The sequence below is a fragment of the Colobus angolensis genome, unplaced genomic scaffold (assembly GCF_000951035.1).
Source record: "Colobus angolensis palliatus isolate OR3802 unplaced genomic scaffold, Cang.pa_1.0 Scaffold469, whole genome shotgun sequence".
In the NCBI taxonomy this organism is placed as follows: domain Eukaryota; kingdom Metazoa; phylum Chordata; class Mammalia; order Primates; family Cercopithecidae; genus Colobus; species Colobus angolensis.
The window spans coordinates 563,501-577,949 of NW_012118143.1; the positions used below are offsets into that span (position 1 = coordinate 563,501).

A 14,449-nucleotide genomic window follows, 5' to 3' on the forward strand; every position below is an offset into this window, starting at 1 on the left:
TGAGTGTAATTCACTCAGTTAGTATAGTTCAGCATTCTATTGGAAAAAAGAATAAACTAACTTAAAGGTTAGAGCAACAAAAGCAAATTTTGTTTTGTGCTTATTTTTGATGAGTTGTCTTTGAAATTTTAAGTTATGAAAGTAATTTTTAAAGATCCAAAATAGTAATTTTAAATGCGCATTTGTTGACACTTGATTGGATAAAGAATAATAGACAGAAAACTAATAATTAAAGCTATATTTCAGTAGAGATATTGAAAAATATTTTTCTCATATTTAGTCACAATCATCTAGAAATTTCAGGAAAATTCATTTGAAGTACAAATTATTTATCTTCTGTGGAACACAAGGAATATTTATTTCATTTGGTTTTACTGAGAAAAATCATCAGCATGAGCTATCACATTTTCTCCTCATTTTTGACTCAGAGTAAAAATATCAAAAATTCTTACTTTATCAACTTGTCTCAATTCTTCCTCATGCTGATTAAAGATATCTTCCCATCTGTGTTGGCGCCTTCGCCTGCGGGCTTCTAAATCTGAGAGTTCAAGCTCTTCAGGTCTCCGTGATGACTTTGCCCTGAACCTCTTCGGCGATAGTCTTTTTGCCAGTGCTTGCCTCAGAGTAGAAACTTTAGATTTTTTCTCCCGTGCCTGTTCTGGTTGTGAGTAAAACCTATTTGATGACAGATTTTCCATCAGGGTTTGCAACGGACCAAGTGGCTTTGAGTTATTTGAGTTTGGTGCTCGAAGCAAGTCTTTTGATAGTCCCTCTATCAGTGCTTGAACTGACCCAATTGCCTGTGGGGGTTCTAGTGTCCAAGCCTGTGCCTGAGGTGATCTTTCAGTTTGACCCTCTACTGGAATGAGCACCTGAGTATCCAAATGTAGTGGCAGCAGCACATGGTGATCCTGTGATAGCAGGGGCAGGAATACCTGGGCATTTACTCGTAATGACTCAGGTTCCTCTGCCTCAGTCTCTGCCTGTGCAGGCTCGGCAGCCTGTTCCCGTACCTCTGGCTGTTCCGGTTCCTGGTTCTGCTCCAGCTCTTGTTCAGGCACCTGGTCGTGCCTCTGCTGTTGTTCAGGGGTCTGGCCCTGCCTTTGTTGTTCGGGTACCTGATCTTGACCCTGAAATTCCTCTGGTACTTGGTCCAGATCTTGTGGTTCTGATGTCTGGGTCTGGGCCTGCAGCTTTTTGGATACCTGGGCCTGTACTTGCAAAAGCCTAGGTGCCCTAACCTGTGCCTGTAGTGGCATGAGCACCCTGGCTGCCCTCCGTAGTCGTGGAGGTGCCTTAATCTGCATTTGTAGAGGTTTAGAGGCCTTAGCCTTCACCTGAGCCTGTAGTGGCATGAACACCCGAGCTGCCCCTTGTAGTCGTTGAGGTGCCTGAGCCTGCCCCTTTAGAGGCCTAGGTGCACTGTCCAGGGCCTGCAGTGGCATGAATACCCTGGCTGCTCCCTGTAGCTGCTGAAGTGCCTGGACCTGTGGCTCTTCTCGATCAGGAAGCCACCTTGGCTGAGAGGGTTCTCCATGCAGGACTCTAAGTGGTCTGCATCTGCTGCTGGTTGGCAATCTCAGAAGCTCATGAGTGCAAGAGGGCCCTCTAAAATAAACACACAAATTATTGGCATACAATTAGAATTTTTAGTGGAATGGAGCCATTCAGGGGCATTGTTTTTACTTTAAAAGATGGACATTTTCTGCAATGAAGATATCTTCAGTAAACCTTTCCGAAATCATTCCCTTAATGTCTGAAATATTCTGCAGGTAACATTTGTATTACTAATGTATTCAATTATTAATGAAATCTGATATCTACTTGATCATTCACTTGCCAGATATTAAGGAGTCTTTGGGTAGTAATAAAGAATTCTCCTCACATTTTCACTCAATATCTCTTAAAAACAGAGATTTGTTATTTGTTGTATCAGAAAGAATTAAGTCTTTCTGAGTCAAAGGCAACAGTATGGAATCAACTGCCTTATGTGAATTGCTATCATCAAATTATATATGCAATTTGTGGAACGCACCTGAATCTTCTCATGGTGTACTGTTCCTTAATAGCTTCTTCTCTTTCAAAGATCAAAGGTACTCCTTTTTTTATGAAAGAGAAAAACATAATGCATAAACAGTCAGCAGATAAGCATGTTATCCACTTTAGTCACGTTGTTCCCTCTGCTTCTCAGGATGTGGAGTGAATTACAAGGGCAAGAAGGTAGCCCTTCAAACATACTTGGTTTGTGATGTAGATCATATTCTAGTTTCTAGGCCTACTTTTGCAGCACAATATAGCTATTGCATGCAGATTAATTTCTGTGAACAGAGAAAAGAAAATTTGGCAATCTGATTTCTGCAATTCTAAAGAGAAAGAAGAGAGAATGGAACAAAGGGAGAATGAGACAAGAGAAACTCTAAATAATGGTGAGCATAACTTAAAGCTGTGGGCTCTAGATGTAAGGACTTTATGGCTTGAAACTGATATTTGGTCTTTTCAATGAGAAGGCAAATTCTTAATTCTGTGTTTTACACTAAACACATTGAAAACTTTCAGCTTCTTTCCTATCAGCTGTACTACGACTACTGAAATATAGAAGCTTACAAACAAGAGTTTTCTTTTGAATTTCCTGTATTAAAATGTTTAGAGCAACTATATTTATATATTTAGCGTAATTTCCATATACATGGAACTTTTCCTACAGGTAACATTTCGAAAATTTTGCAACTCTGGAAATTAGCAAATTACCAAGTAGATGTGTGGTTTTCCTGATCCCATTTGAAAATGGCTGGCCTCTGTAATGTTGGTTCAAGAACTTCATTACCACAGGCAAATAAATTAACTTGTTGCTCCTTGCCTCAAAACATGATACATGTACAGATACAACAAGTCCCAGTGCAGTCAATCCCACAGCTGATCTGAGGATGCCTGCTTTTACAAGTTTTCCCTTTTACATTCCATTGTTACTCTCAACTCTGCCTATGGTCTGCAAAATCAAATGTGGAATATGTAACATAACATATAAAGTTAGAACTTCCCAGGGGCTGCTTCTGGACTTGGTGAAAATCCATTCAGGCACCTTTGTTTTTATTTTTATTTTTTTGAGGCAGCATCTTGTTCTGTCACCCGGGTTGGAGTGCAGTGGCACAATCTTGGCTCACTGCAAATCCTGCCATTTTTAATAGAAGTTCACTTTTATTAATAGACAGAAGTTTATGTTTATTTGTATAAATTAGTTCCTTTAATTATATTTTATATTTGGATTTAGTACATAAAACAAGCTTTATATGGTGCACAAATACTACTTCAAAATTAGCAGTCAATAAATGGTTAATTACAAATCCATTTATCTCTTGTAGAGTCAAAATGTCAGCTGAAAAAAACAGTAAGATATATTTTTTAACATTTTATCTTTTATTTATTTTATTTAGTTACTTAAAATTGGCATATCACAAAATTTTATTGGATGCTTTCAAGGTCTTCGTAAATATGAACATTTGTCAGGTGAAACTGGCAAGAATTAGTAACTATACACACACAGACACACACACACATACACACACACGCATGTAAGAGATAATCAAATAAGAGCACATGGCATATTAATGGAAAAATTAAATATCAAAGGCCTCAGAACTTTCCCTTTCAATCTAATTCTTAAACAAATATTTTTTCCTGGAAACAATACATGAATAAATTCTGAATATTCATTTCATAAAATAAAACTTCACAGATTCTACCTTTTTTCTGTCTTTTTTTAATGATTCCAGTAAGATGCCTCGTTAATGACTCAACAACATGTCGTTCATTTTTTATTTCCCGAACAAATGGGTGATGAAGCATGTTTGCAGAAGTAGGACGAAACAGGAAATTTTTTATCGTACACTTTTCCATGAAATTGTGGAACTTACGGGACCTAAAAAATGAGTCAAAGAGAGAAAAAATGTGTTCTCAGGCCTGCCAGACCTCTTCCCACCACCACCCACATGTGTCTCTGAAAATCATATTTGGAGAGAGTTGCCTTTAGGTATTACTGTCTTTTCAATTGATAAATATCCTGCAGTTTGGCAACACACATTATAAAGTGAGGCCATTTAGACCTCAGAAAAAGAAGCAAGAGTAGTCAATAGCATATTCCATCTAAATTACAGTAGAAATTTCAATGAGTTAACTGTATGTACCTGGTAAAAACTCAAGAGCAGATATGATGATTAAATAGTTAATGTGATATATGAGTCTGCAAGACTAGATTGATCGGCCCACAGCAGTCATACTCTGTATTTTTCATTTGACTATACGCAGTTTTAACTACAGAGGAATGAATATAATGATCTAAAAAGAGGGTGCTAAAAGCACCAGGACTAACTAATCTTGTAAAATGACCCATGAAAATAGATGTGGCCATATAAACTGAATCCATGGAAAGGGTTAAATTGAATTTCAATGCAGAATGTTAGCAATCAAATCACAGTCACCACTTCTACCAGGGAAAGCAATAAAAACTAATAATAAACAAAAGTTTCAGGTACAAGATCAACAAGCTTCAGAGAGAAGTACTCCCAAGTTTAGCTGGCATGTAAGTGCCCTGGGAGAACAAGTCTTCTGCTCTAGGTCTGTGTGTGTTTAGTTTAAAGGACTAATCAACAGGACTGCATATAACTGACTGCCTATATAAGCACCACAAGAAACTTCACAAATAGTTGCCAACAGTTCATCCTATTACTGGGGAAACAACTGAACATGCCCATTAATGGCAGTAGAGTAATATCATCAGAAAATACTATAGAGGATATTACTTATTTAGAGTTGGCTAGCTACCTCTTAATGAAAACTGGTCATTTAGACCTCCCGGTTAAGATATTAGATTTTAGGAAATATTGTCCAACAAGGATGATGGAGCAGGACTGACCAAATGAATTAAAACTTCTTTGCTAACATAAAAATGTCAAGTCAATGTAATTAGGAGATCAAGACATTCATCTTTACCATCCGCTGGATTTGACTGTGGGAGCAGATTCACGCAAAATAACGAAGAGAGCTTCCAAGGGTTGAAGGTTACACAGAGCTGCAAAGGGAAATAGATAAATTTAGAAAGAATGAGAAGGGTAACTAAAGAACGCACTCCTCATTCCAGAGGGCATTCTCAGTGATCTTTCACATATTATGTTGAGTAAACACTAAGTGACAAATAGATACAAAAGAATGTATTTCAAAAGAAAAAGAAAAACTTGTTTTAACGCAATGTTGCAATATATAAGATTCTCAAGTTTCACTACCACCAAGTAGGATAAACTAAGAGTAAACTAGACAAAATATTTGAAATGTATAGTTGATAATTTACATCTAGAAAAGTTAACTGAAAGTGAAGCAAGCACACCTCTATGTTTTTGTATTGCAGGTATTTAGTTATAAAATTGGAATATGCAATTATAGACTGAAAAATTCAACCAAACTACTAGCTTAGTACAATAATATATAAAGAAAAATGATTTAGTAGTCTAGAAAGCTTAGAAGAATCTGTTTTGGAAGCTGAGGGTTCTAGAAAAAAAATAGGTAGAGTGCAACTGTTAAGAATACAACCCCTAGAGTAAGAACATCTGGGTTCAAACCTAGCTCTACCTTTGTGACTTTGGGCAAATTACTTAATCTATCTGTATCTTGGTTTCTTCATCTGAAAAACAGGAAATGTAGCAAGAGGAATCCCTTCAAAGAATTGTCATGAGGATTAATTAGCAACTTACAAGTAAAAGTGTCTTTACCTCGTAAACATATACACCTACTATGGATGCACAAACATTTTTAAAATAATTTTAAAAATCCCCCTCAAAAGTATCTGACATGTAGTAGATGCTAAATAAATATCAGCTATTGATATTATAACAAAGATGTTGACTCTATGGCACTTTGAGACTGTGCCAAATTACTGGACTTTCATTCTCTGTTTCATACACACAGGCATAAAAATAAAAACCTATTCCAATACGTGCTATATAAATTAATTACTTCATTGGTTTGGGAATTTTGGTTTTTCCTATAAGTGTTCAAATATGCCTCACTTTACTTATTTCCTCTTGCGTTTTGATTAAAGAAAGTTGGCAGTGCAAAATATCCCCAGTGGAGAGCCATACTGTCAATTTCATCTAACATTACAAGTGTGTGTGAGGATAATTTGATATTAATGATTCTTGATAGAGCCATCCTTTCTCTCCCGAAACACATCCTCAGAAAAACCTAAAGTGACAAACTGGCCTTTCATAGTAGTAGACAAAAACTCCACAGAGTGATTTTATTAGGGCTATACAAAGGCAGTTAAGGGCCAAGCTTTGTTTTCAATTACATGGGTATAAATTAATAGAACGTGCATTTTTATAATTGAGACAGAATTAGCTCCAAGCACAAAATATCAGGATCATATTCAACCCTTTTTATTCTTTTACTATGTCCAATCAGTCTCCAGGTTCTCTCCTTTAAACTTATTGTAAGTGAGTTTGTACAATATTAAACAGTTGTCATTTATTAACATCTAAGCAACAGTCAGTCCACTGACAACATCTTCAGGGGTCAAGAGCTAGGACACAGACTAGGTAAGTTTTCTTTAACAGAAAGGAAAAGTTCACAAAGGAAGGGAGCATAGGGTGGGTACAAGAGCTATGTAAACAGTAGCTGTTTATGGTTTCCTATATACTCTAATTTCAGTAATGTCAGTAACTGCCCCCTCCAACCCATATCTCATGACACTACCTAAATGTTCATCATTAGAGGCTCATTCCTTTGAAATAGCAAGCCTCTCTTAAAAATCACATTATCTCTTGAAGGGTCGGACACATATTAAACTGGGCTTAGTTTGAATTAGGTTAAATAACGTGGTTTATTCTTAACACATGTTGAGATCTGAGGGAATCTTCTGAATATTGAAGGAATAGGCCTCTTGATGGGACAGGGGTAGATCTGAGCCACAATGCACTCAAGATATGGGGTATGAGAGAGCCACACTACAAGGAATAGAAGTAGGACTATAAAGAAGCAACATTGAGGATATTTAAAATGATCTACAATATCAAGGAGAATGCAAAATAGGGGAAAATATGGTCCAGGTTAAGGCAAGTTGACCAGTGTACAGCTTTACCAAGAAAGGGGTGTCAGGGTTAACTGTTGATCCTATCCCACTTCTCCTCCTGGCACAGATGATCTTTTCTATAAAAGATAGAGACTAAAAACTACATCTATTCAAAATTAGGCTTTGATACTCTGATGTTTGGATGATTATTATAAATGTTCTGGCCTCGGTTTAAAGGTCCCCATATTATTTGAATTTCTACCCAGAACCTAGGGACTGAAGGGGTTCCTGGTTTACAAGTGTCCAGTTCTGTCTTTCTCGAGCCACTACAACAGTGGTCCCCAAACTTTGTGGCACCAGGGACTAGTTTCGTGGAAGACAATTTTTCCATGGACCTAGGGGTAGGGGGTTGGTTTTGGGATGAAACTGTTCCACCTCAGAACAGCAGGCACGAGTTGGATTCTCATAAGAAATGCACCACCGAGATCCCTTGTGTGCTCAATTCACAATAGGGTTCCCACTCCTAGAAGAATCTAATGCTGTTGCTGATCTGACAGGAGGCAGAGCTCAGGTGGTAATGCTTGCTCACTTGCTTGCTGCTCACCTCCTGCTGTGTGGCCCAGAGGTTGGGGACACATGCCCTATGGCATCCTGTCAGGGAGAAATTATTCTTTGTTTCTCTTTACTTCTCTGGAAAAGACTCACCAAAGGAAGACCAAAGGAAGAGAATTTTGTTACCTGGAACTCAGAGGATATTATCAGATAATTGGTACTTTGGAAGGCCATCCCTTATGATGGCCTTTCCATGGAAAAAATAATTATAATCTGGAGGATTTCTGCAGTTAAACTGATGACAATTATTTCCACACAAAATTAATATTCCAGGCAATAAAGGACACCGATAAAAGATAAATGTTTTAGTAGGGAGGCTATTTAGGGCTGCTCTCGACCAAAGTTGTACTATTCCAATTACTGATCCAGGCAGGTCAGCCCTATTTTCTCTCTTTGTGAGTTCCAAATCTCCTGGCCTTCACTTATCTTTTGTAAGAAGCTTGCCATTTGTGTAATCTGTGCAAAACTCCTTCTCTGCACTCCTGTGAGTTTGCTCACCAATACTTTTTCCCATAACTTAATATTTCGGAATGGAAAAAAAATTAAAACAAACAAAGGTGACCCAGGAAGTACAAACTGCAAAATATAGAAAGTTGGTTTTCCGAAAAGGCATGGTAAGGAGCATTCAGAAAAAATGGAAAAAAGATGCTACTCAATGCAGGCATGTATCCTAACCAAATCCATGCATCATCAATACTAATATGAAATATTAGTTGCTGCTGCTCAATTTAACATAATCTAAGTATGTTTCTAAAACAGAAATAATCAGGAGATGATGAGGAATAGTCCACATCCCCTCAGTATCATTTCAATTTTATGTGTGTGTCATATGTAATCTTCTTACATTTTAACATTTTCCATTATTAATTTTTTATTCACCCAACTTAGGTACTTTGCTGATTTGGGGGCACTATAATACAGGCAGAAGTAACATGATCTCCACAGGTGTCCTAGCTTTATCCCAGCCCCTCTTTGATATTCCAAGGGATATCAGGAATTTTCAACAACTATGTTACCGTTATTTCTATTTCTTGAAATTCCTCTCATTGGCCTTGAAACAAAATGCTAAGATCATTCAAGCTCATAAAGCTTGATGGGTGGACATTTTGCAGATAGAGCATACAAGAACATGTGAAACTATAGGATCTGCTTTGGAGAGGGGAAAGCAAAGCAACCCTCCCCATACCCCAGAAGGCATTACTTTACACTTCTCATCCAACAATACCAGAGATGCACTGTCATTTATACTTCTGGATTTCAGGTACTAAGGACAGCAAATATGCTATGCTCTGGAGTCACACATTAGATAGTTGTCAATCACTTACACCCAAGTTTACATTCTGTTTTTACTTTCCTATCAGAAAGCAGTGCCTTGAGAGAACAGGATGCTAACAGGTCATTTAAATAATGGGGAGGTAGAGAAAACAAGATGAAATGGACACTGAGGCAGCTGAAAGGAGTAAAGAGGGCACCAAAGGTAAGCTGACTTGACTCCAAAGGAAAAAAAAAGAACAGGCTTACTTCCTGGTATTGCTGAAGATTAGCTCAATTTCAATGAAATGCTGGAGAATTTTCTCAACTATCACAGCCTGAGGCAGTAGCAGTGTGTGACTGTAAATGTTCTGGAATCTAAATATTCCACCAGGAAATATAGACTGGAATGCCAACCAGAATCCTTACTCTGGTTGCCTAGGATTGTCAGGACCAAATACTACTGAGACTAAACTGAAACAACACTCAATCTAAAATAAGATATCATAAAAAAGAAAAGCACAAGCTGATTTATACACCCACATCTAGCTATCCTGAAGAAAGAATTTGGTAATCACTGAAAAGGCCACCATTGGTAGTTTGGCACATAGTATGACACCTATGTGGCCAGTGAAAGCTGAGTGGTACAAGTGACAATCTCATCTTCTTCCACAGAGAGAGATTTGTACAATTTGTACAGTACATTTCCCTAATCTTTAACAAATATCAAACATTTTTACTCACGAGGGGCTCCTTCAGCCATTTCAATGGCAGTAATTCCCACAGACCACACATCACTCTGCAAAGAAAAAGATGACAAAAAAGTCACTTAAAAATAGGAAATTTGTAGTATTTAGAATGTCAAAACAGTGTTTAGCTGGGGATGTGGATGTCAATGCCAGAGCCCTTTTATGGGTTTCCTATAATGAAGCTTCATTACAGAGTGACATTATAGGAAGGCATAATCTGAGCTTGTGATCAGCCAGTACCTCACTGCACAACAGGTTGATAGGGAATGGGGTTAAGCGCAAGGAAAGTTCATCTTGGATGCATTGCTATTATTGCTTTACCTGAAATACCAAAATAAACTTGTCATAAAGACATTTTATTACATAGACCCACAAGTTGTATCATCTTGGGCAAATGTTTTAACTCCCTGTGCCTTAATTCCACTTTATGTAAAATGCTGATAATAGGCCGGGCGCGGTGGCTCACGCCTGTAATCACAGCACTTTGGGAGGCCGAGGCGGGCAGATCACAAGGTCAGGAGATCGAGACCATGGTGAAACCCCGTCTCTACTAAAAATACAAAAAATTAGCTGGGCGCGGTGGCAGGCACCTGTAGTCCCAGCTACTCAGGAGGCTGAGACAGGAGAATGGCGTGAACCCGGGAGGCGGAGCTTGCAGTGAGCCGAGATCGCGCCACTGCACTCCAGCCTGGGTGACAGAGCCAGACTCCATCTCAAAAAAAAAAAAAAAAAAAAATGCTGATAATAATAGCATACACTTACATAGGACTGATATGTGCGTGTGTGTGTGTGTGTGTGTGTGTGTGTGTGTGTGTGTACTTCAGCAGTTCCTGGAATATACTAAACTAAGGCTAGAATTATAATGAGACTAGAAAATTATCTTCACTACCAACTATTTAGTATTTTTTTTCTTCAGATTGTGGAAAGGGCACAGTGCTAGAGATACACTGGCTGGCTAAATCACTCCTAAACAGGTTTTCTGAATTCTTTTTTTTTTTTTTTCCCTTGAGACAGAGTCTCACTCTGCCATCCAGGCTGGAGTGCCGTGGCACAATCTCGGCTCACTGCAACCTCTGCCTCCTGGGTTCAAGCGATTCTCCTGCCTTAGCCTCCTCAGTAGCTGGGATTATAGGTGCCTGCCACCACACCTGGCTAATTTTTTGTATTTTTAGTAGAGACGGGGTTTCGCCATGTTGGTCAGGTTGGTCTCAAACTCCTGACCTCAGGTGATCTGCGGCCTTGGAGGTTAACTGGATTTTTAGAACCCTAGTTTATAGATTTCTTAGCTTCAGTTGTGATAGTCTATGCTTAAGATTTCTTTCAGTTACATGGTGCTAAAAACTAAAAATAAATAATGAATACAGGTGAAAGTCCTTGGAAGACTGCAAAAAGTATGCAACTATAAAGCATTATTTTTTTAAAAACCCACTTGAAGAACATGCTTCCATAGTCTTCATAACTCCCAACAGCACTGAACATAATAGACTCTCAGTAAATAATTATTCTGCAGATCATGTAGAGGGCACTTAAGGAAAGGGAAAAGAGATGAATCTTAACCAACTTCAAGTATTGAGTCCTAGGTTCCACTCAGGGAGACCACAGTGAATTGTTTGGATGACTTATGTGGAGAGTGAGTGAGGTTTTTCCAGTCTATAGCAAATGGAGAATTTTCTTTCCACATCAACCTTTTGAAATGTGTACATGGATATACGTATATTGTTCAAATTGCAGTTTCAGTGGAAATTTTAATAAATAGCATGAATTGTTACTTAGTTTGTCTATTCCACTGATTTTCTGTGGTTTTGGAGGTGAAATATGCCAAGGATTTTCTCCATTACTCTGAGTAATCAAATTATTTTTTGTCTTTTCTGGAGCTAAGTTACTATGGAGGTTAATAATTGGCTTTACATTTATTCATTTTTAAGTTTACAATGCCCTTTGTCCCTGGAAGTTAAATTTTTATATGCATATAAATCCACATTATATAATATTTTTACCAATAAGTGACAAGCAACATAAACTACACATTCTGCCTCAAATTCAGGTAACTCTCAGTGGTATACTTTGTCCACATTCTTAGAAAATATTATTTTATGAATATAATCAAACCACTTACTGAAATAAAGGCTTGTATTTCCTACTAGCATTTAACGTAAAAGGAGGAGCTACTTGCTTTTTATTTTTTGTTTTATCATTAAAAATAAATGTTAATCAAAAATCCTTTCCAAATTGTAATTTCCACTGAATTCTCACACTCACTCTGTAATCATAGGAGCGTCTTGGGTCCTCATCACAGTCAATCACCTCAGGTGCCATCCAGTATGGTGTCCCAATGAAGCTATTCCTCCTTCCATTAGTTCTGCTCACCTGGGCACTCACTCCAAAATCAACTGCCAAAAATCATTATATGTCAAAATAATCAATCAGGAAGAAAAAGCTTAATAAGTTATTGCTTTAACTTGGAAAGCTGATACAAAAGCCACAATGAATAACAGATTTTCATTCCAGCCTAGAAACTTTACCATGAAGTCTACTCCAGGAATACTGGAAAATAAGCTTTTGCTGCTATTTATTTTGGAATGAGACTCAGCAGTGCTATTATAAATCTACAGTAGGTTTGGCTGAATGTTTACCATGAATATTAAAAATAGTGTTGTGTCAGGACACTCTGAACCTCTGAAATGATAGCATATGTAGTGTTTGGACCTGGAACCAAGCTGAAGGAAGACCAGAACCATAAGTAAGATCAAAGAAATCTAAAACCTATTAGCACTTTATCAGGAAGCCTCACATATGATATGAGAAGGCTCTATCACACTGATAAAGAAAAATGAGTCTTCTGCTAGAATTTAGTTTAAATTCCTACATAGACCTTTTGAATCAGATGCAGGTATTTACTGTGGTATCTATATCTAACTTAGATTACAAAAGTTCAGTCTTCATCTGTGGGATACATTATAAGAAAATATTTGGTATGGTATCCTCAGAAACAGAAAAAAAGGCTAAAGTAGGCTGGGGTTATTTATTCCAGAAAAAATAAAACACGGATAAAAAATGAAGTAGATTTTCTAATTTAGAATGGTTTCCAGGAATCCAGAGGATGGCGAACAAAACTGACTGAAAAGAAGCTTCAGGAATTTAGGGGAAGAGAAGAAAAAGGAAAAAGAGAAACCTAAGCGTTTAAGGCAGTTTTAAAGAATCTAACAAGAACGACAACAACAAAAAAATGTCCACAATATTTGTGAAGATCACCATTGGGTGTTGTACCATGTTTTTATCTAGATTTTTAAAAGAAACAGGTTTAATAATAGCCCAGCATCCTCACTATCCCTGTGAACTGGCATTAGGGGCCAAGAATTACCTAGGAAGGCCATAAGTTGGTATATGGCATATATCCAGAGGAGAAAATGAAAGGAGAAAAGACTAGAAGACTGATTAATAGAAGAAAAGAAAAAAGAGCAAGAGAAAGAGAAATGAAAGCCGAGACGAGATGAAACCTCAACAACGACATAGTTTAAAGTTTTCTTTCATGACCTTACAGGCTGAAATATGAAGATTATTGAGCAATTGCAACTGCAATAGAATCATTTTTCCATCTCTTTTCCTTCTATCACTTCCTTTGGCTGTCATTAGGTTTGCTTTCTGCAACTTTCTTCTTATACTACGTTGTTTAAAAACAATTATAATCTTAAAAATTTAAAACAAATTGTACAAGAATTAAGTGTAAAAGATGTGTGATTAAATTTTATAATGTGTTACTTAAAAATAGTGATAATCTGAGAAATCTAGAATAAATTGTACAGGGACTACATGTAAAGTAAATCTGATTAAACTCTAATCCAGCAGTAGAAGGTCTCTCCTCCAGAGGAAAGTACATGAACTTTAGTGCATGGACATTGTGACAGATATTTCAGTGGCTTTTCATTTACGTATAATTTCTCTTTTGTGTTGTAAATGTTTGTGTTGACCAGCAACTTGACACAAGTATATGAGAGTGTTGCTCTATATGTGAACACAGTGTTTAGCCTTGTGATGAACTATCTATTCTGCATATTTAAATGTGAAATATGTATGCCCTTCATGTATTTTTTACATTTTTATTATTTATTCATTTCTTGTTTAGAGACAAAGTATCCCTCTGCCACCCAGGCTAGAGTACAGTGGCACAATCATAGTTTACTGCAACCTCAACATCCTAGGCTCAAGTGATCCTCCTGCCTCAGTCTCTCGAGTAGCTGGGACCACAGGTGCACACCACTATGCCCAGCTAATTAAACTTTTTTTTTTTTTTTTTTTTTTTTTTTTGTAGAGACAAGGTCTTGCTATGTTGCCCAGACTGGTCTTGAACTCATAGTCTCAAGTGATCCTCATGCTTCGATCTCCTAAAATGATGGGATTATAAGTGTGAGCTACTGCACCTGGCCTCTCCTTGTGTATTTTAAAATTGTGTTTCTAGCTTTACAGCTTTTAGACAGACACAAAATAAATAATACATTGTCTTGAAACTACTTTCACTTATTCCAAGAGTAAACAATTACTACCTCATGCTTCTTCCAATGTTCCTAATGAATGAACAAAATCTCTACTATTGTTCTATCTATTTAGCAAGAAAATGGGAAACATCTTAAGGTCATGTTCAGACACATGTTTACAAACTGTTGAAAAATAATGCAAGTGACTTATTTTCTATATCAATGGGGTTATCTGCCGCTACAATGTACTGACATAATTTTTATGGCATTATTCTAATAACTATTGACATTTATTTTACACAATAAAG

The 14,449-nt window shown here is 37.2% G+C and overlaps 1 protein-coding gene across 1 annotated transcript in view; it reads right to left on the reverse strand.

Moving 5' to 3' along the window:
- Positions 1-14,449, reverse strand: part of NRK (Nik related kinase) — a 134,620-nt gene that overhangs the window by 47,453 nt on the left and 72,718 nt on the right. The window contains exons 8-13 of the mRNA XM_011958335.1: positions 11,929-12,059; positions 9,665-9,719; positions 4,987-5,065; positions 3,741-3,916; positions 2,036-2,099; positions 453-1,608 (exon numbers count right to left, since the gene is read on the reverse strand). Of these exons, the coding sequence (XP_011813725.1) occupies positions 453-1,608; positions 2,036-2,099; positions 3,741-3,916; positions 4,987-5,065; positions 9,665-9,719; positions 11,929-12,059 (1,661 nt within the window). The remainder of the gene's footprint in view (positions 1-452; positions 1,609-2,035; positions 2,100-3,740; positions 3,917-4,986; positions 5,066-9,664; positions 9,720-11,928; positions 12,060-14,449) is intronic.